At 34.0% G+C, this 21,932-nt stretch overlaps 1 protein-coding gene across 1 annotated transcript in view; it reads right to left on the reverse strand.

Moving 5' to 3' along the window:
- Window positions 1–7,246: 7,246 nt before the first annotated feature.
- Window positions 7,247–21,932, reverse strand: part of YTHDC2 (YTH N6-methyladenosine RNA binding protein C2) — a 79,593-nt gene continuing 64,907 nt past the window's right edge. Inside the window, exons 24-30 of the mRNA XM_003920690.4 lie at window positions 21,789–21,898; window positions 19,781–20,073; window positions 17,341–17,518; window positions 11,703–11,906; window positions 10,374–10,556; window positions 9,175–9,262; window positions 7,247–9,078 (exon numbers count right to left, since the gene is read on the reverse strand). Of these exons, the coding sequence (XP_003920739.3) occupies window positions 9,182–9,262; window positions 10,374–10,556; window positions 11,703–11,906; window positions 17,341–17,518; window positions 19,781–20,073; window positions 21,789–21,898 (1,049 nt within the window). The 3' untranslated portion in view covers window positions 7,247–9,078; window positions 9,175–9,181. The remainder of the gene's footprint in view (window positions 9,079–9,174; window positions 9,263–10,373; window positions 10,557–11,702; window positions 11,907–17,340; window positions 17,519–19,780; window positions 20,074–21,788; window positions 21,899–21,932) is intronic.

Below are 21,932 nucleotides of genomic sequence, written 5' to 3' on the forward strand. Positions count from 1 at the left end.
TATCTCAAGATACAAGATTTTAAATGATGAAGAATGTGTCTCTGAGAACAAATTCTTAAATGAATACATCTTTTCTTATAGTACTCATTCACAATTATTCTTTTCCCATTGTTTACCTTTGCTGTAGTTTTTCGAGCAAGGCTGAGTTGTTCAGTGAATACAAGGTGTCAGTGAATACTGGATGGCTGTTGTAACTCCAAGCTGCCCAGAGAATCTGAAGGAACAAATATGAATTGTGGATAGGGGTGGGAAATACACAAACTCACTGAAGAAAAGTTTTAAACACATTACCAGACAAACTGAAAAATAATGGCAACGGACAAATTAATCTGCAAAAATTAAGTTCTTGATTTAAGAAGGCAAAGAGTGGAAATAGCAATGAAATCTGACATCAGCACCAGCTGCAAATCTTTATGTGCATAGTATGAAATAAAAACATCACAAGATGTCTTCTTCTGGCCCTTCCTATTCCCCCAAATAGAAATTATTGTCAATAGCACTATTCTGAATTCCAGGTTTATATATAAACACATGTATATATGTAAAGCTCTGTTTCACAGCCTACTCCCATCCCAAATCCAAAACCCAAATATCTTCCAACTAGGTGGTTAACTGATAAATCCATCTACAACCCTTCTCAAGAGATCAAATTACAATGCCTCAAGACTAGATCCAAGGGAATAGATTTTTCGTAATGAATCTGTAGGCATCAGAAGAAGTAAACAAGGAAATGTCTAGAAATGAAAGCTTCCAATATGCCTTCATATCACATTCATTTGCCTTTTCTGAGTAACCTTATATTTAATCTACAGCATCTATGAGAAGGTATATTCAATATGCTAAAAACTATATAGCATTTGGAAAAATTATGACAAATATATCATTTATGAAAATGGGATATGACTACTTTCTCTTTTGTGCATTGATATTTGATGTTAAAAATTGCAATATTTTTAAAAATCACAAATTAGCTGGGCATAGTGCCTCAAGCCTATAATTCCAGCACTTTGGAAGGCCAAGGAGGGAAGATTGATTGAGCCTAGGTGTTTGAGACCAGCCTGGGCAACATGACAAAACCCTGCCTCTACAAAAATACAAAAGTTAGCTGGGCATGGTGCATATGCCTGAAGTCTCAGCTACCCGGGAGGCTAAGGTAGGAGGATCACTTAAGCCCAGGAGGTAAAGGCTGCAGTGAGCCATGATTGTGCCCCTGCACTTGAGCCTGGGTGACAGAGTGAGATCCTAGCTCAAAAAAGAAAAAAAAAAATCACAAATTAGAGAATAAGAATTAGTCAAATCTTAGATTCATAACTGTGTGCAGCAGACATAGAAATAATTTACGTGTATATCATCATTCAAACAGTAATTTGGTCATGTATTGAGGAGTGAGGGAGTGAGTGGGCAGTGAGGCATGAGGAGCAAATGCTTTTTTGAAGCCTCTGTGATTTCATTATATAATCACAGAGTAATTGTTTTGCCACTATGTATTCTTTCAGAATGAAAAGAAGTTAGAAAATATGGTCTTGAGAAATTGCTGAGAACAGAAATTTTTGTACTATTTTGTTTTCATGCTTACCATTAGTTAACTGTTAAGCTGCCAAGTCAAAATCATCCTAGTTTAAAATAATCCACCTCACAAAAAGTTTTGATCAAATAAACATTTACTGTATTCATCCATTCACTTATATAATCTCTTATATAAGACATTTTAATTTCCTAAATATCAGTATTTTCTTATAAGTGTATAGTTAATTTTTGTGTCTCAAAGCTAATTAAAATATGAATAATTTGTTTCATATAGTAGCCAAAAGATTCTGCACATCTACCTTAGGAAAACTTTTACAGTATACTAAATTGAAAGCTAATTTCCAGCACCATAAAATGCCTAGAAGAAAACCTAAGCAATAGCATTCAGGACATAGGCAAAGGCAAGGACTTCATGACTAAAACACCAAAAGCAATGGCAACAAAAGCCAAATAAGACAAATGAGATGTAATTAAACTAAAGAGCTTCTTTACAGCAAAAGAAACTATCATCAGAGTGAACTGGCAACCAACAGACTGGGAAAAATTTTTTCCATAAAGAGCTTCTTTACAGCAAAAGAAACTATCATCAGAGTGATCTGGCAACCAACAGACTGGGAAAAATTTTTTCCAATCTACCCATATGACAAACAGCTAATAACCAGAACCTACAAAGAACTTAAACAAATTTACAAGAAAAAGACAAACTAACCCATCAAAAAGTGGGCAAAGGATATGAACAGACACTTTTCAAAAGAAGACATTTATGCAGCCAACAAATATATGAAAAAAAGCTCATCATCACTGGCCATTAGAGAAATACAAATCAAAACCACACTGAGATACCATCTCATGCTAGTTAGAATGGCTATCATTAAAATATCAGGAGACAACAGATGCTGGAGACGATGTGGAGAAATAGGAACACTTTTACACTGTTGGTGGGAGTGCAAATTAGTTCAACCATTATGGAAGACAGTGTGGCAATTCCTCAAGGATCTAGAAATAGAAATTCCATTTGACCCAGCAATCCCATTACTGGGTATATACCCAACAGATTATAAATCATTCTATTATAAAGACACATGAACATATATGTTTATTGAGGCACTGTTTACAATAGCAAAGACTTGGAACCAACCCAAATGCCCATCAGTGATAGACTGGATAAAGAAAATGTGACACATATACACCATGGACTATTATGCAGCCATAAAAAAAATGAGTTCATGTCCTTTGCAGGGACGTGGATGAAGCTGGAAACCATCATTCTCAGCAAACTGACACAAGAACAGAAAACCAAACACCGCATGTTCTCACTCATAGGTGGGTGTTGAACAATGAGAACACGTGGACGCAGGGAGGGGAACATCACACACCAGGGCCTGTCGGGGGATGAGAGGACTAAGGGAGAGATAGCAGGGGGTGTGTTGAGGGATGAGGGGCTGGGGAGAGATAGCAAGGGGTGGGGGCATTGGGGAAGTATAACATTAGGAGAAATACCTAATGTAGATGATGGAGGGATGGATGCAGCAAACCACTATGGCATGTGTATACCTGTGTAACAAACCTGTACCATCTGCACATGTACTCCAGAACTTAAAGGAAAAAAAAAGAAAAGAAAGCTAATTTCCAATACTGACTGCAATAGAATAAAATAAATGGCATTTGATTTTTTGTTACTGTGGACATACACCCAAAAACCTGTTCCCACTACATGTGCATATAATATATGCACAGGAATATATTTGTATTATTCTAGGCTTGATGTCTCATTTTGATTAATAAAATTAAAGATTTTTTTTCCAGTTGGCTAAATAAGAACTCTGAATTTGTGTCAAATATATTGATAATCTTATAAACTCTTCTTGACTTTCAACTTCATAGCAGATTTGAAAATATTTATCAAACATTCACTGAATTTCAATGTGCATGTTAAAGTGTTGTCTTTATATAAGTAGATTAAGATATGTACATGTATACAGGAGGAAAAAATGAAGAAAGTATCTGCAAGAGCTTATCTCTATTGGCATACTATTCTCAAAAGGCTTGAATATCATGCAAAAAAGTTGTGAGATGAGAATATTAGCATATAAATTATTTCTCACTTTCATTTTAATTTAGAATACGCATTTTTTTCTAAAGAAATTGTCAGCTGCCTGAAGAAAAAGTACACAGTTGGAGAATTCAGGAAGAGTTAAACTGAGCACACTCAGTCCATCCTCCCCAAATAAATAATCCATTAAGTCATTCTTTTTTCCTTTCTTAGAAACTGAAAGAACACACATGGGTCTTTGACCATTCATTAAATACACAGGTAACTCACATTAAGCTAAGCTTTTTTTCTCTCTCTCTTTTTTTTGAGACAGAGTCTTGCTGTCACCCAGGCTGAAGTGCAATGATGCAATCTTGGCTCACTGCAACCTCTGCCTCCTGGGTTCATGGGATTCTCCTGCCTCAGCCTCCAGAGTAGCTAGGATTACAGGTGTATGACACCACACCCAGCTAATTTTTGTATTTTCAGTTGAGACAGGGTTTCACAATGTTGGTCAGGCTGGTCTCAAACTCCTCACCTCATGATCTCCCAGCCTCGGCCTCCCAAAGTGCTGGGATTACAGCCGTGAGCCACTGTGCCCAGCCAAAGCCAAGCTTCTTAATCCCTTTATGCCTAGTGTTCCATTACTGGAATGCTAAGAATGTGAGAATTATTTTTATCTTACTGCTCAAGGTCATTGCCAAGGTCCGATTTTTCCCAAAAATGTCCAACCTGCAGCATAAATGGGTTAATAGGCAGATTTAGCAGTTTCATCATGAGAAGGCATTTCAGCCTAACATCCAAACTTACTAAATATACAGACATCTCTTCTCAGATAAAACATCTTTGCAAATCCAGTGCTGCAGCGTGACAGGATCAACTCCATTAGTTTGCTCCCTTGTCCTTGGGATTGGTTACTCTGGTTTACTTCTACTTCATGGACGATTCTTTCTGCCTTTCTTTGCCTTGTCTCTCCCGAGGAGAAATACAAGCTCTCCCTCTGCTCAGTTCCTGGTTGTGCTATAACGTTACACTTGCCCATACATAGGTAATGAGAGGAGCACTTCTGCCTTTGTTTCCTTCCCTCCAGCAGATGTCACAACGTCTTACTGATTTCTGAAGGGACTGAGTATTCTCAAGTTCTTCCTTCCTGGATTTTCCTTTTTGGGTCTCGTGGTCTCAAGATGCACATGTTCTCTTCCTTAACAACTGGATATGTGGCCTGACCCTGTAGGTGAGGCTTATGATCATAGTATTAAGTTCAATGAATGAGGAATAGTTTGCATTTAGAAATTTTAAGTGGCCATGAATCTGAGCCATGATCTTCACTTCATTAGTCATAAAACTAGTATTTCAGTCTCTTCCTACTTTCTCAACTGACTTTGAACTTAGTAGAGAAAAAGGTGTGCATAAATATACATTAGGGATCTACCACACTTGAGTGCCACTCTGTACTGGACACTATTAACAGATAATACCATTGATATTTGTATAGTATTCATAGTTTTCCAAGCACTCTCATTTGACCCTTCTAATTGTCTTGTAAGATAGATAAGGAAGATGCTATTTTCACTTTTCAAACATGGAAATTAGAAGTCAGAAGAGTTAACATGATTTGCTGAAAGTTGGAGCTTTGGCCTCAAATGCAGGTATTATATTAAATGTGAAGCTATTTCTTGATATAACACATTATAATATCTTGCAAGAAGGTAAATCCTTTATTATATATCTCTACTTTTAGTACTTTAATGAAGCACCTCGTTTTACTGCATAAGATACATAATGTGAATATTTTGTGTTGATTACACATGAACTTTAAAATACAGTACCTTTGTTTATCAATGTTTCAGTATTATTTATTGTCCATTTGAATTGACAGTATTTGAAGTATGTACTAAATATGAAGATTCTTGAGGCCTATTACAAAACTAATGACCTACTATCAGACCCTGTGTATAGGCCAAGAAGTATTTTTAACAGCCACTCCATCTGCATATTAAAGCTCAAGTTCCACTAGATTCAATTATCACTTCTTAGCCTTCTTAGTGTTTCTTAAACACTCTGTTTTACATTGTACAACTCTTACACAAAACCTTACCAGATAGCTATTGTCAATTATATATTACCAAATACACTTCGTCTTTTTCCAGTTCTTCACTAGTTTTAACATTGTCCCAATCCATTTACAAATTCTCTTCTTAAAGGCATGCTCAAATGCAGCTCTACCATGAAGACCTCAATGATTATTCTCCTCTTAAATGCCTTAACCCTGTCTGTAACAATTGTGTACAATTGTTACTCACAATTTTAAATAAAATTGTTACTCACAACTTTAAATAAAATTATTACCCACAAGAAGCTCCTCCTGGAGAAGATAAGCAAGAATTGTACCTGTTATATCTTAGTATGTCACTGTAAGTGATATTAAATATTAATTATAAATAAAGGACAATGTGGCCGAGCATAGTGGTTCATGCCTATAAACCCAGCACTTTGGGAAGCTGAGGCAAGAGAATCACTTGAGTCAAGGAGTTTGAGACCAGCCTGGGTAATATAGAGAGACCCCATCTCTACCAAAAAAAAAAAAAAATAGCCAGGCATGGTATGGTGGTACATGCTTGTAGTCCCAGCTACTTGGAGGCTGAAGTGGGAGGACTGCTGTGGTGGTGGTGAGCTGTGATCTCACCACAGCATTCCAGCCTGGGTGATAGAGAAAGACCTTGACTTAAAAAAAAAAAAAGACAACTTCCAGAGAATTCATGAAAAGAAGTATTAAAATTCTCTGGGAGATTTCTGAAAGGACTAATGGAACCCAAGTATTTAAGATACTACTACTACTTTCTACAAAGAAATGTCTGGGCAGTATTTTTCAAATAGCAGGTGCTCCACCTTTTCTGAATGGATGTCTCCATTGGCTGAAAGAAACAAAACATTAACTAGCTGACAGAAAAGAACTAAATTCTTCAGAAAAAGCAGTGTTAGCTACCAAGATATTGATTGTACTATAACTAAACTTTTTCTGTATATTTAGACAAGAACTTTGTGAATAAAGTTAAAAAAATACTAACATTTAAGTACAAGGTACTATTCATAATATTTGGAAATGTTTCAATACAGTTTAAGTTTCCTATTTTTGCATATATTATTAATATTTAAAATATTTTATACTAAACACATGATGTGAGATTTTTGCCATCTCCCATTGAAAGAAGGCAATTTGTAGGGGAGGGAGTTTTTTTTTTTTTTTTTTTTGAGACGGAGTTTTGCTCTTGTTACCCAGGCTGGAGTGCAATGGCACGATCTCGGCTCACTGCAACCTCCGCCTCCTGGGTTCAGGCAATTCTCCTGCCTCAGCCTCCTGAATAGCTCAGATTACAGGCATGTGCCACCATGCCCAGCTACTTTTTTTTTGTTATTTTTAGTAGAGACGGGGTTTCACCATATTGACCAGGACAGTCTCGATCTCTTGACCTCGTGATCCACCCGCCTCGGCCTCCCAAAGTGCTGGGATTACAGGCTTGAGCCACCGCGCCCGGCCCTAGGGGAGGGAGTTTTAATACAAACCATCACCTTCTATATCAATTTAGTATTCTTCAAGGTGTTTGAAATTCGTTATTATCTCAGGGGATATTGTTCATCATTGTTAACTTAGTTTTATTATAAAGCATAAGAAATAACAAGACTGAATAACTTAATAGAATTTCTTTTTAATAAGTATATTTAAAGTTCATCTCTTCCAAAAAACAGCATTTTAATTACATTCAAGTTGTATTCATTTTAAATACCAACAAATCCATCATTTACATATAAAGCTAGATATTACAAAACAGATAGAAATTAAAACAAGTTTTATTTTTTTAAGTCCTCCTGAATTTAAACATTGTGAACTATTAAGTATATACCTAAAAATGTACACATTATCAAGGAAACACAAGTTGCTCTAATAGGAAAAGAACTATAATACACATACAGTGGAATATAATTCATGTAGGCTTAATTTACAGGTATGTCTTAAAGTACAAAAACCCCAAAAACTAATAACTAGAAATACAGGCAAAATCACAGTTGACTTTCTAAACTAATGCACCACTATATAATGCTTTCCCACAGAAAGTAAAAGGGTTCTCAAGATTTTATGTTGACCCATGATTTTTCACTTCTTTGTTCTCAAATATAAAACCAAAGTTTTCTGTTTGCCTTTAATTTACACACATTTGTTTGTTTGCTTTTATAAGAATAACTAAAATGTATCATGAAAAGTGCTATCAAACCTGTCTATTTAGAGCTCAGTAACCAAGATATTTCTTTCATTTTTTCCCTGTTGCTTTATTTTCCCTTCCAAAAGTCTCTAAGGAAATTTTATAAACAGTGGTGGTAAAAAGATAAATAATTCTGATATGGCAAAGAAATATTAGACTTGGCACTAGCACAGGTTTACAAAAAAAATTATTCCCCATTTATTGAACTATATATGTGAAAAAGGAAAATCATATCTGAAAACATAAGCAAGTGAAAATGTACTAAAAAAACACAGAAGGCAGCATTTAGAATTATGGTACTTGCAGGCTTTAGTTTGAAAACCATACAGCAAGCAAGCTACCAGTTGAGAATGTTTTAAAAACTTGTATGAACATGTTTAATTTTGAACTTGTTTCAATCCAGTTGTAGCCAAAACAAAAAGGTCATAATTACTGTGCTCATATGAGATGTGATAAGGGAGGGAGGGAGAAATGCAGGGAAGAAGTAGGGAGAGAAGGAAGGGAGAAAGAGAAGGAGGGGAGGTAGAGAGAAGGAGGAGAGGAAGAAAAGAGAAAGGTACACATTAGGTTAAAAGGGGCAGGATTAGGAATACAACTAAGCACTTAATCTAACCTGATCAGGGAGAAACTTTGCCCTTTATTCAGATTTTATTGCACTTCATAATCACAGAGAAGGAACATCCACCTTTTTTCTTAATGTGTCTCAGGTTAAAAATGGCAGAATGAATAGCCCTTAGTTAGCACATACTATTTTTAAAAGGGACATGTGTAGAATTTCATTGATTTTTTTGTTGTTGTCCTTATTGTTTTTCCCCTGCTTCTTTTCAAAGGTGTTGACATGTTTGTTTTTAATGACAATCTTAAGAGCTGACTCTTCTAAAATGGTGCTCAGATGTACTGATTTATTCCAGCCTTTCTTAAACAATTTACTTTGCATTAAAAAGTCATCAATAAGAACTGTAATTCAGTGTTTTCAAAAATGACATGTTTAACTTCAAATTAAGTTTAAATTAACTGCTATTGTGCCAAATAATGAAATTACTACTACTTTATTCATTACAAACATCATGTAATCATTCTCTATGATCCCTATAAAAGTTTAAATAATCCTTTTCTCCTATATATGAAGATGATTGTTCTAAAACAACACTCTAGAAGTGTTAAAAAGCCCATGCATAACACACACCCCATTGCAGTTTTTGAAAGTCAGTGCATTCAGTGGTTATAAATAAGTATGATGTTCTTCCACAGCTAAGAGTTCTGGAAGAGAGCGGGGGGGAAAAAGAAAGATAAGTAATCTGAAAGGTTCCTAATGATCAAAAATACTGCCAATACTTAAAGTCAAGATGGTATAACCTGAATTTCAATCAGTTGTGTTTTTTTCTCCCAAGGGAAGACGTTCCCATAACTGGAGCAACTGTTCACCAACCTGAGGTTCTAGTTCCTAGATAAATCAGAAGTCAAAATAAACTTAAAAAGAACTGGACTGAAAATTTTCAATGACCCAAACCTATACTGATAAAAATGTAAGAAAATCACTTTAAATTTCATTTTCCTGCCAGAAAATGCTAAAATCTTATGGTATGAATTATTCTAATTCTTTGCTTTAAGGTTTATGGAGTTTATTTCCAGATTTAAGATTGCAGTTAATCTGAAAAATCAACGTTTGTGACAAAATGGCAACAGATTCCCATGGAGTCCTTCTCGAACTTTTTATGCCTAAAAATAATGAATTTTGTTTTTAATAGAGAATTAGCAAAAGCACTCAGTTGGAACTTCCAAAGATTTACTGTGAAACCTAGCATATTCAATGTTGGGCTTTTTTCAAGAAAATCTCTTAGGTAACTATATCTTCTTATCTTGAAAATTATTAAATTACTTTTTTCTTCTTTTTTTCTAAGAATTATTTCTAGCTAACAGATATAAAATTTCTTCTAAATCATCATTTTAGAATAAAAATGAAAATATTCTCATACACGTGAAAAGAATGTCACTTTACTCCTGTGGAATACCTGCGACAAGCACTTAAGAAGAACCTGAACGCTTTTTATAGTGTGATGTGAAACAAGTCATACTGGTTCAGATAAATTATTAGTTGTGTGACCTTAGGCAAAACTAATCTATGAGTCTATTTCCTCCTACATAAAATTGGACTAATACATTAATCACAAGAAATATATCTTATAAAGCAGCTAGCACAGTATTGCGTCAATATACATTAATTTCCATCATCTTAACTATCTTAAAATGCATGTAAGTAGCATCATAAAGAAAAAGCAAAATATAATAGAAATAAGCCACTAGAATATAAAAAGGGTGTTATTTACTTTACAATTAAAGCCAATGAGAAGTTAAATACTGTCATCTTAAGATTCTGATTGCACAAGCAATCAGACACATTACAAGCATTTTTACCAGCTCTTTACAAATCTGAACCCGTGTTTCCCATGTGCATATGAAATATAAAATATGTGCTCCCGCATTTTCTCCTCAAAGCACTAGATAACAAGAAAACTAAACAGAAACAAAAGTAAAAAGAAAATGCCATTGTATACCTGCCCATCTCTGCTTATCTGCACTTTCTTGTTGTCATTCCATGGATTGAGTAAATGGTGTGCAAACTGAAAGGGAAGACTTTCTTTTCGTATCCACTCCACCTTAAACACTCCTCCTAGTCCAGCAGAGCCCCAGTCCTGGCTCTTTTCCCTTCCAATCTCAGAAGACATCCTGGAAAATCCCTGGAGGTAAAATGGGAGGAAGGAATAGAGGCGAGGAAGAGACTAACATAGTCTAAATTCAATCTATCTGAGAACGGCTGAGTTTTTAAAATTTTAAGTATGTAATATTAAAATAACAGTTACCTAACTAACAAAAACAAAAAATAAGCTACTTATTAAATTTTTCATTGAAAACTCTTTTAGCAAATTTTAGAGGAAAAACCAGTTCTAGCCTCCTAACAATTTCAAATATCAATAATTTCTAAATAAAGTATCAACAGTACTGTTCACATTTATTCCATAATAAATGGATACAAGCTAACCTCTAAGCTTTTATTCCAAAAATAATAAACATCAAATAATAAATATATTATTTTATAAATTCAAGTATATAATATATTAAGTGAAGATGGGTTAAAAAACATACTTAGTTTATTCATTGTCAATACTAACTTCCTTGGCCTCTTTAAATAAGTATTTACCAAAAGGTCAAGCTTCTCATTACTATGAATCCACCTGAGAATTAGTAAATCTAAAGTTGTCTTCAGAAGGAAACATAGTTTCCTTCTCATTGTCTTCTTTCATATTTAAAGATTGTTGTTGTTTGCTTTGAGACTCTTGGATTTTAGCCAAAGTTTCTCTATGTGTTCTTTCAGCTGGTCATGATTAACTTCAAGGACTTCTTTTATCATTTTAAGGTTGTCTCTTTCCTTGGTTAGAGATTTTATCTCTTCCTGACTTTCTTGAAATTTTTCATTCAACCTGAGCCTTTCCATTTCTATGTTTGCCAATGTTGTTAGGTCCTTGGTTGTGGACTGTTCTTTTAATAAAACCAGTTCATTCACTGTTTCCTGAGTCTCACTGACTTCTTTGAATTAGGAAGTAGCTCCTGTTTCTCATGAACATAGTTTCCTTCTGAAGACAACTTTAGATTTACTAATTCTCAGGTGGATTCAAAGTAATGGAAAGACTCTGGTAAGACAAGGCAAAAACAAAGGGATTCCAGTTCTATCATCCTCTAAAAAAATGCAATATATCCCTCATTCTGAATCAAGCAAAAGGCGTTCTTGCATTCTGATGTAATGAAAAGCCAGTTGTTTTTTTAAAAAACCTCTGATGTAATCTACAGCCGGAACAACCCCTTTTTACTGATTCAAGATGGCTCACCTGGAAATGTCCAGATCCTTGAACAGAAAATACCAAGTAAACCATGCTGCTTTCCCAAAAGGCTCTATTTAGCTTACGTTCATTACTAGGGGTTGTAGACCAGATACCCTTCTGTTGAGATATTTCAAGGTTTCTCAAATTGCTACTCTTCATTATGAAGTAACGAATAGGCATGTTTGGTCTTGGTGAAGGAGATTTTGAGCCCTATAAAAGAATACATAAGTTCTTGACAGGTAATCTGACCTTTCAAAACCAATAGGCTCCATTAAATAACATCTGGGAATATTTCATGCTATCCTCAGCCAGAACAGATAGAACCTGTAACATACATGGAACTGGCCCACGTAAGGGCCATATCTAAGTATTGGAACTAAATTAATAACAGAATAAAGACTGCTTTGGCTCAACCCTAACACTATCTAAAAGCAAACTTCAAAAGGATTCAACTGATTGCAACTAAACTGTAAATCAGAACAAAGCCAAACCCTATTGAAAGGAATACACAAAAACCTAGCCACCCAACAAAATTACAAGAAACACAAAAGAAACAGGAGAATATAAAAAGGTTGTTATTTACATAATTAAGATCAAAGAGAAGTTAAATACGGTTGTCAACCTGAGACTCTGATTGCAATGAGCAGACACATTCACAAGTAGATTTTCACTAGCTCTTTACAAATCTGAATCTGTTTCCCATGTGCATATGGAAAATAAAATTTGTACTCTTATATTTTATCCTGAAAGCACTGGATAACAAGAAAACAAAACACACTGTATACCTATCCAGGGAAAAATAATAAACAGAAACAGTCTCAGACATGACAGAGTTGATGTAATTAGGAGACAGAATGTTAAAGCATCTGTTATAAATACATTATGTTCAAGAAGGTAGAGGAAAACTTGAACATAATGAGAGGAGAAATGGAAGATATTATTTACTTAATTTTTTTTAGGGAGACAGGGTCTCACTCTGTCATCCAGTCTAGAATGCAGTGGCACAAGCATAGCTCACTATAACCTCAAATTCCTGGGTTCGAGTGATCCTCCTGCCTCATTCTCCCCAGTAGCTAGGATTACAGGTGGCCCATCACCATGACCAACTAATTTTTAAATTTTTTTTACAGAGATGACAGGGTCTTCCTATGTTGCCCAGGTTGTTCTCAAACTCCTGGCCTCAAGCTATCATCTCACCTTGGCCTCCCAAACCATTGGGATTACAAACATAAATAACGCCCAGCCAGAAGATATTTTTTAAAGACCCAAAAGGAACTTCTAGAGATGCAGATACAGTATTTGAAGACACATTAGAAGGAAAGAGCAGCAGTTTAGACACTAAATAAAAACATCAGTGAGCATAAAGACAAAACAATAGAACTATTTGAAATGAAGTAAAGATAGAAAAATGACTGAAAAAAATGAAGAGAACATCAATGACCTACAGAACCATATGAAATAAACTTACATCTATCTATCCAGAGTTCCAGAAAGGAGGTTCTTCAGATAGAAGTAAATAATACAAAATAGACATTCATATTAATGTGAAAGAATAATGAGCATAAGTTTAGTAAATAATAAATATAAAAAATATTTTTCTGGCTTTTAAATCTTCATAAAAAATAACTGACTATGTGAAGTAAAATTAATACATTATAGCATTTATATAGAAACAAAATGTATGAAAACAATAACACAAAGGAGAAAAGTGTAAAATAAAAGAACACTTGGCCAGGCATCATGGCTCATGCCTGCAAACCCACACTTTCAGAGGCCAAGGTGGGCAGATCACTTGAGGTCAGAGTTCAAGACTAGCCTGGCCAACATGGTGAAACTCTGTCTCTACTAAAAAATAAAAAAAGTTAGTCAGGTGTGGTGGCAGATGCCTAATCCCAGCTACTTGGGTGGCTGAGGCAGGAAAATCACTTGAACCTTGGAGGTGGCAGTTGCAATGAGCCGAGATCACACCACTGCATTCCAGCCTGGGCAAAAGAGTGAGATTCTGTCTCAAAAGAAAAAAAAAGAACACTGTTTACATTGTTGCAAGGTTCTCAAACTATATCTGAAGTATCATTATACTGATTCCAGATGACACTAGAGTTAAGTTAAAAATAGCTTCATTAGTGAATTCTATCAAAGATTCGAGGAAGAAATAATACCAATTCTGCATATCTCTTCTAAAATACTGAAGTGGGACAAACACTTCCCAACTAATGTTATGAGGCCAGCATTGCTCTGACATCAAAACATACATAGATACACAAGAAAAAAGAAGTACAAAATAATGCCCCCATGAACAAAGATCCCTCATTTAACAAAAGCAAATCCAGCAACATATAAAAAGGATAACACCATGACAAAGTGAGGTATACACATAAGAAAATCAAGCAATGAAAGTCACCATACTAATAGACAAAAAATGCTTTCCCCGTGAAATCAAGGCAATGACATGTGGCTCTCAACACTGAAAAACATTTTACTGGAGGCTCTGGCCAGAGAGATAAGGTAAAAAAGAAAGAAACAGCAATCAGATTGAAAAGGAAAAAAGTAAAACTATCTTTATTATCAGATGGTATGATTATTCATGTAGAAAATCCTGAGAAATCTACATAAAAAGCTAATAAATACATGAAGTAAGGTCATAAGATTCAGAGAAGATATACAAATATCAAATTTATTTGTGAATACTCCTGCAACTAAAATTTTAAAAAACGGTATCAAAACATTAAATACTTCGGGATAAATTTAACAAAAAATGTGTAATATTTGTACTCTGAAATTTATAAAACATTGTTGAGAGAAATTAAAGACTATCTAAATAATGAACAGATATACTATGCTTATGGATTTTATAAAACATTGTTGAGAGAAATTAAAGATTATCTAAATAATGAACAGATATACTATACTTATGGATTAGAAGACTAAAAATTGTTAATTGTTGAGTTTCTTCAAATTGATCTATAGATTCAACGCAGTTCCACTCAAAATACCAAAAAATTTTTCTGTAGAAACTGATGAGCTGACTTTGAAGTTTATATGAAAGTACAAAGAACCTGGAATAGTCAAAACCATTTTGAAGAAGATAAACAAAGTTGAAGGACAACTGATAGAAGTTGAAGGATTAACTGATTTCAATACTTACTTATATAAAGCTACTAAAATAATGTCAGAATACCACTGGCAAATATATACATATATATATATATATATATATATATACACACACACACACATATACACATATATATGGAGAGAGAGAGAGAGAGAGAGAGAGAGAGAGAGAGATTAATAAAACTGAAGAGTTCAATACGTAGACCACATATTTATGGTCAGGTGATTTTTGACAAAGGTGTCAAAGTAACTCAATGGTAAAAAACAAATGGTTTTTAACAAATGGTACTAGAACAATTGTATAAGCAAAAGCCAAAAAGTAATTCTTGACCCACCCATACTATAAAAAAAATTAACAAGTAAATCATGTATCTAAAATGTAAGACTGCCGGTTACAAACGTCTAAAAACAAACAAAGGAGAAAATTTTTATGATCTTGGGTTTGGTAAAAATTTCTTAGTACACATAAAATGCTAATCATAATAGAAAAAGCTGATGAAATGAACTCCATCAAAATTAAAAATAATTGCTCTTCAAAAGACACTGTTAAGAAAATGAAAAAACAAGCTACATATTGCTAGAAAAATTATGCAAAACCTATAATAACTAAGCCTTGTACCCAGAATACATAGATAACTCTTACAACTCAGTAAAAGATGACGAATCACCAAAAACCAACAACAAAAAGTGAACTAAAATTCGAACAGACATTTCACAAAGATGATGCACGATGGCTAACAAGCACGTAAAAAGATGCTCAACATCATTAGCAACTGGGAAAATACAAGTTAAAACTACAATGGCCTATTACCATATACCCAACTAACATGGCTAAAATTACAAAGGCTAATAATGTCAAATACTGTCAAGAATATGGAGCAAATGGAACTCTTATGGTTAAAGGAAATGCAAAATAGTGCATTCATTTTGAAAAACAGTTGGACAGTTTCTTGTAAAGCTAAAATACATTTGTCAAACAACTCAAACAATACTAATCCTAGGGATTTGCCAAAGAATAGAAAACATATTTACACACACACACACAAAAAAAACTTTACTTGAATGTTAGTACCAGTTAGTACAATATTAACAGCTTTAGTCTTAATAGCCAAAAAGTGAAAACAACCGAAATGTCCATCAACGGATGAATGGATAAACCATAATCTATCCAGACAATGGAATACTACCTCAGCAACAAAATAAACCAATAATACACCCAACAATTTGGATAGATTGTTGATACACTCAATCTTACGTATGTTGTGTTTTATAGCTGGTTTATTTCACTTAATAGAATTTCAAAAGCATTCTATTAAGTGAAATAAGCCAGACACAAAATGTTACATATTTATGATTCCATTTATAGGAATTTCTAGAAAAGGTAAAACTTAAAGGACAAAGAGAAGAACAGTGAGTTACCAGGGAGTAGGGTTGATGGAAATGTGTAGATGATTGTGGTATAGTTACATGATTGTATACATTTGTGAAAATTTATAAATTAGACAATTTAAACTGCTGAATTTTACTGTAAATTATACCTTAATAAAGGTATATAAATAAACCAAAAACCGTGAAAACCTGAGAACGAAAATTTACAAAAACATTTCTTTTCCTCTTATTTAACAAAGATTATTTCAACAGACACATTCGCCAAAATACAAAATGCAGCTAAATAAACTCTAATCAAATACTCAACTACTAAAGCAGGAAGCAAATGTAATCACATCATGAACATTTGAAATTATTCTTATTACAAGTTTTTTTAAAGATACATAGTTTTCAATTCTATATCAACATTTCCTACCTTCCCAACCCTATCCCATCTTGTTTTTTTAATATAACCACTGTAGAAATCAATTAATAGAAAGAAACCACTGTTTTCAATTCTGAAATTATAAACCAAAGTTAAGTTAAATTAAAATAATCTTTTTGTTACTTATTTTAGCAAAAAAGGTTCTAAAGGGCTGGGCATGGTGGCTCACACCTCTAATCCCAGCCATTTGGAGGCTGAGATAGGAGGATCATATGAGCCCAGGAGTTTGAGACCAACAAAGGCAACAAAGGGAGATCCTCATCTGTAAAAAAGAATTTGTCTTTAATTAGCTGGGCATGATAGCATGCACCTGTAGTCCCAGCTACTCAAAAACTGAGGTGGGAAAATCACCTGAGCCCAGGAGTTCTAGGCTGCAGAACAATATGATTGTACCACAGCACTCCAGCCTGGGCAAAAGAGCAAGAACCCCATCTCAAAAAAAAAAAAAAAAAAAAAAAAAGTTCTGAAGAAATAGGAAAGAAATAATAAACAGCCCAATTATATGCCAGCAGTGAATGATCTGCAGGTTTTAAAGCATCCCAAAACACCCCAAGATGGTATTAACTAGAAATATTTGGCATGAAGGAAACATTTTTAAATTTACTCAAAGTGTACCAAGTTTTCAGAGGCCACAATTAGAAAAGTATTCTAATTATTTTACAATTTTGTTTAAATACCTAACATTACATGTCCTGCATTTTCTTTCAGATACTCTACCTTTCCTGAGGATGGAGGAGAAGGACTAGCACAAGGACTTGGGTAACTACTGCTGTCTGTAGATTTCACAGAAGACTGATCTGATCGATCATCAGTGCCTCGTTTGGTATGTAAAATTCCCCTATCTTTGTACTTCTGAGGTGGGTGTAATGCTGGAGATGGAGACTTCATCAATACTCTAGAGCAAGGAGGAAGCAAAGATCAATTATATTTAAGTTCATAATACAAAGATCAGTTATGTATAAGTTTATAATACAAAGCAGATGCCATTCCAATCCAAAGTCCCAATGATATTATGATTTACGGAATAGTATTTAAAAATACTAAGTCAAGAAATATAGATGTCTATGACAGTATTAAATTTACAACTATGTATGAGATCCTGAGCAAGTCTCTTAACTAACCTGGGCTTTAATTTCCTTATCTGTTAAATAAAAGGATAATATCTAAACTCTTAAGATTTTTCTATTCTAAAATTCTATGAAAAAATGCCACAAACATGGCAGTCAGGAATTTCAAAATTTTTTTTAAAGTACGGGTTTTTCTGGGTCAATCAGACATTAAGTACTTCCTGATACGTTGCAATATAAAGTTTGCAACACGACCTATACAATATTCTTCTCAAAACATTGGATCCAATCAAGCCCTGAGAGCTAACCACCAGCTTACGTAAGATACATAGGGCACAGAAATAAATAGTGCCAGGAAAAAACAGACAAATCCATAATGTAGGACATCTCACAGTACCATTGACCTAGTTTCCTGAACATTTCACCTACTTGATTCATCTAACAAAATTTTGTTTTTTGTTTCTTGCTTCCTTACTGTTTTGGCTTACATATTTAAAAGTAAATCCCACACATCATGTCATTTTATCTTTCCATATTTAAATATGCATCTGTTAAAATGCGTGCACTGTCCCTACACAACCAAAGTGGTTACCAATCCCAATAAAATTATCATTTCCTCAATGTTTTAAATTATTGATGTATTTGAATCAGTATACAAGGAAGACTCATGAATTATATATTAGTATGTCATGTTTCTTGAGTCTAACAAAATTTTTTATAGGCTGGTGTAGGAATAACTCTATCACATAACAATTTCTATGAAAATATATTCCCACATTCTAAACAACTAATGCTCAAGAAAATTATAGAATAAAATTTTCAAAAAGTAGGAAGTATCTAAGTAAAAAATGTACTTTTTAGTCTTCTCCTTTTTCTCAGCAGGGCTTAGACCAGAAGGAAAGGTTCAGGCACATATTTTGCAAGCTTTCCTTGGAAATTTGTTGAATTATTCCTAAAATATAATATCTGAAGAACATGGAAACCAACATGTTTTATTCCTCTTTAACAGAAGTTTTAAATGATATTAAGCCTTTATGTTTCATTCAAATATGAGAAAGTCTGATCAAAAAAGGTACTAAAAACCCCACCTGATCCTTGAAAAACAGTAAGCATCATGTATCTTTTATGTTTCCATTGTTTCTATTTTCAGTTTAACTATAAAATCATATTCTTACTACAGAAACTTTTCTACCGGTATAGCCAAAACTAGCCTCATAGGCAAGAATAAATTTTGTTATCAATTTTAACAAGTTGAAAATCTACTATGAAGTAACTTAAATTTGATTCTAACAAGTGTTTTTATAACCAGAAACATTTCTGAATCACGCCCAATGACTTATTATAACCACTATCATATTACTAAAATATACTTTTTACATAAATAATTCAGTATGAGCTGTCTCATTAATAATCATAAAATAAAAACACCACCATATCTAATTGCAAAAGAACAAAAGAAGAATTTGGCTAAATTATGACAAAAATCTTGTCATATGACAGTAAATTTGTTTACTTCTTATATGCCACTCCTCAATCAAATATAAATCCTCTGGAGGAGATCTTATCTGTTTTGTACACTTCTAGATTCCTCACACCAAAAACTGGCATTCAATGTGTCGCTGAATGAAGAATTTTTCTATATGAATGCTAGCCAGCAGTATTGATATCTAGATAAGGCTTGTAAGGAGTTTGTTCTTTCAAATGGCCATAGCCAGTACTGCTAAGGGCACCTAGGTAAAATGTTACTTCACATATATCAAGTAAAATATTTAAATTAAAAATGTCTACATATTTTTGAGATCCTAAATATGTGAATTCTAGAAATTAGGTATTTTGACCTTTTCCTGCGAAAGAGTTGCCTTATTAAATAACACATAGATACCAATAGTTTACAATCCATATTACCTTAATACTTAGAAGAATTAAGTTTGATAAGTAGAAAACTCTTTCCACTTTATTGCTACCTTTTTATGGATCTTAGATTATTAAAAAAAAGTAATTTTTAATTATAAAAGCACATGATTCTAAGATAAATAATTTATTTTCATGAAGAAAAAGTGACCCATTTTGGTAAAATGTCATAAATTTACCTTTCTGCAGTAGTACACTCATCAGAAAATTCAGTATCTGCTGAACTTTTCCTACTATTATTTGATCTCCAAGATGAAGCCAAAGGAAGCTCTTCTGAAGACATAGGCCTTGGCCTTTGGCCAATTCCAGATGGTTGTTGCAAACCTGCAGACTGTTCTTCAGTGCTTAAAACAGCTATAATTGCTCTTATGGTAGCTTCATCAACTTGAGACCAAGGTTTAGATGGAGCTCTCATTCGGCGTAAAAATAAGCTATGCCACTTCTGTCTGAGCTGCAGCAATAAACTAGCTGCCTGTAATAGTTCAAATAGATAGAAGCAAATGATATCATATATGCAAAACACCTATTTGTTGATTAGTTTCCATTAGTTTGCAACTGTTTCCAATAAACATATTTCACATTTCATATAATTTACTACTAATTTCATTATTTTTAATGCATGAATGAAATTAAATTTATTTATAATATTTTAGGCACAAAAGTCACAAAATCAAATTAAACAGTCTAATAACAAAGACAGTAAACAATAATTATGGTAGAGTGTGATTAATACAAGAAAAGTAGCAGCAGGGTAAATTAAAATATATGTAATTCATACTGTTATTTTAGTGCCTGTAGAATATCCAAATGATCATGTCCTGAAGGCAGTTGGATTCAAAGAAAGGTGTAAGATATAAACTTGAAAGTCACCAGTTCCTAAATAGTTGCAAAATATGCAAATAGAGGTAAAGTCCTCAGTGACCGTACAGAGGGAGTAAGAAGATGAAAGTAAGAGACAAAGTGCTAGATAACTTAAAATTTAAGGGACAAACATATGTAGCAGGATCTGTGAAACAACCTAAGAAGGACTACAGAGAAACAAGAACTAAGAAAGATTAATGTTACAGTAACTAGTGACAAAGAATTTGGGGCAGAAGTAAGAAAGAAAATTGGGAAAGGGCAGGATTACAAAAAGGAGGATATGGACAATAGAGATAAATAACAGAGAGAGGTCACATTTATCCAGGACAGCAGATGGACTTTACAACACGAAGGACACAGTTGACGTTGGCAAGTACAGTTTCAGTGAAGTTAAGGATTGGTGGGAATGGAAGTGAGAGTGTAGTAGGTCGATGTGTGGAATGAATAGATGCTAAAAAAGTAAACCTAGCCAGTGTTAACTACTGACAGCTTGGCACTTCCCAAAAATGTATAGTGAATGATCTTGGAGAGCAGAGATAGAATCAAGGGGAGGCTTTGCCATGAAAATCTGTAATTTGTAAAGAAACATTCAACCACCCTCAAACCCCCAATTCAGAGGTATATGCAAAGAGAAAATAGAATGGACTCATATCTTTCTCTCAGAAACAGAGTTATACAAAATAAAAGGAGTTCTTTTGTACCCAATACTCAATACTTTCTTATATATCCAGAAATACTCAAGGATTACTGCTACAGTTTGAAGTTTTTGTCCCCTCCAAAATTTCATGTTGAAACTTAATCTCCAATGCAATAGTAATGGGAGGTGTTGGCCTTTAAGGGGTGATTGAGTCATGAGGGCTCTGGCTCCATGAATTGGATTCAGTATCCTTATAAAAGAGCTTGATGGAAGGAGTTCATGCCCACTTGCCCTTCTGCCTTTTGCCATGTGAGTACATAGTATTCCTCCATTTCAGAGGAGGCAGAGTTCAGTGGCCCTCACCCAATGTCAGCACCTTGATCTCAGACTTAACATCCTTCAGAACTGTGAGAAATAAACTTCTTTTCTTTATAAATCACTATAGCAGCAACAACAGACTAAGACAATTACCTTGCTTAAATACTGAGCCACAACTGGATTTTCCAAGTCTTCTGTTAGAATAAACCCCAATACAGAAGATAATGAATAAGGTCCCTATGAAAACTTGAACAAGCTGTATTCTCTGATACTAAGGGCTCAATATTAAAGATAAAATTTTTATCATACTATATATCAAGTCACACTAACTGAACGAAAGAAATTTATTATACTACTAGAAAGCAACTTACCTCTGGCTCTAGTTTGAAATTGAGCCACTCATCAAGTTTCAAGGCTGCCAAATTAGCTGTAGTTTTGTCCTCCATTTCACTATCACTACTGTCATTGGGAATGCCATCCACTGTCAAGCACATAATGAAAAAAAATCACTTCTA

The sequence above is a fragment of the Saimiri boliviensis genome, chromosome 1 (assembly GCF_048565385.1).
Source record: "Saimiri boliviensis isolate mSaiBol1 chromosome 1, mSaiBol1.pri, whole genome shotgun sequence".
Taxonomy (NCBI): Eukaryota; Metazoa; Chordata; class Mammalia; order Primates; family Cebidae; genus Saimiri; species Saimiri boliviensis.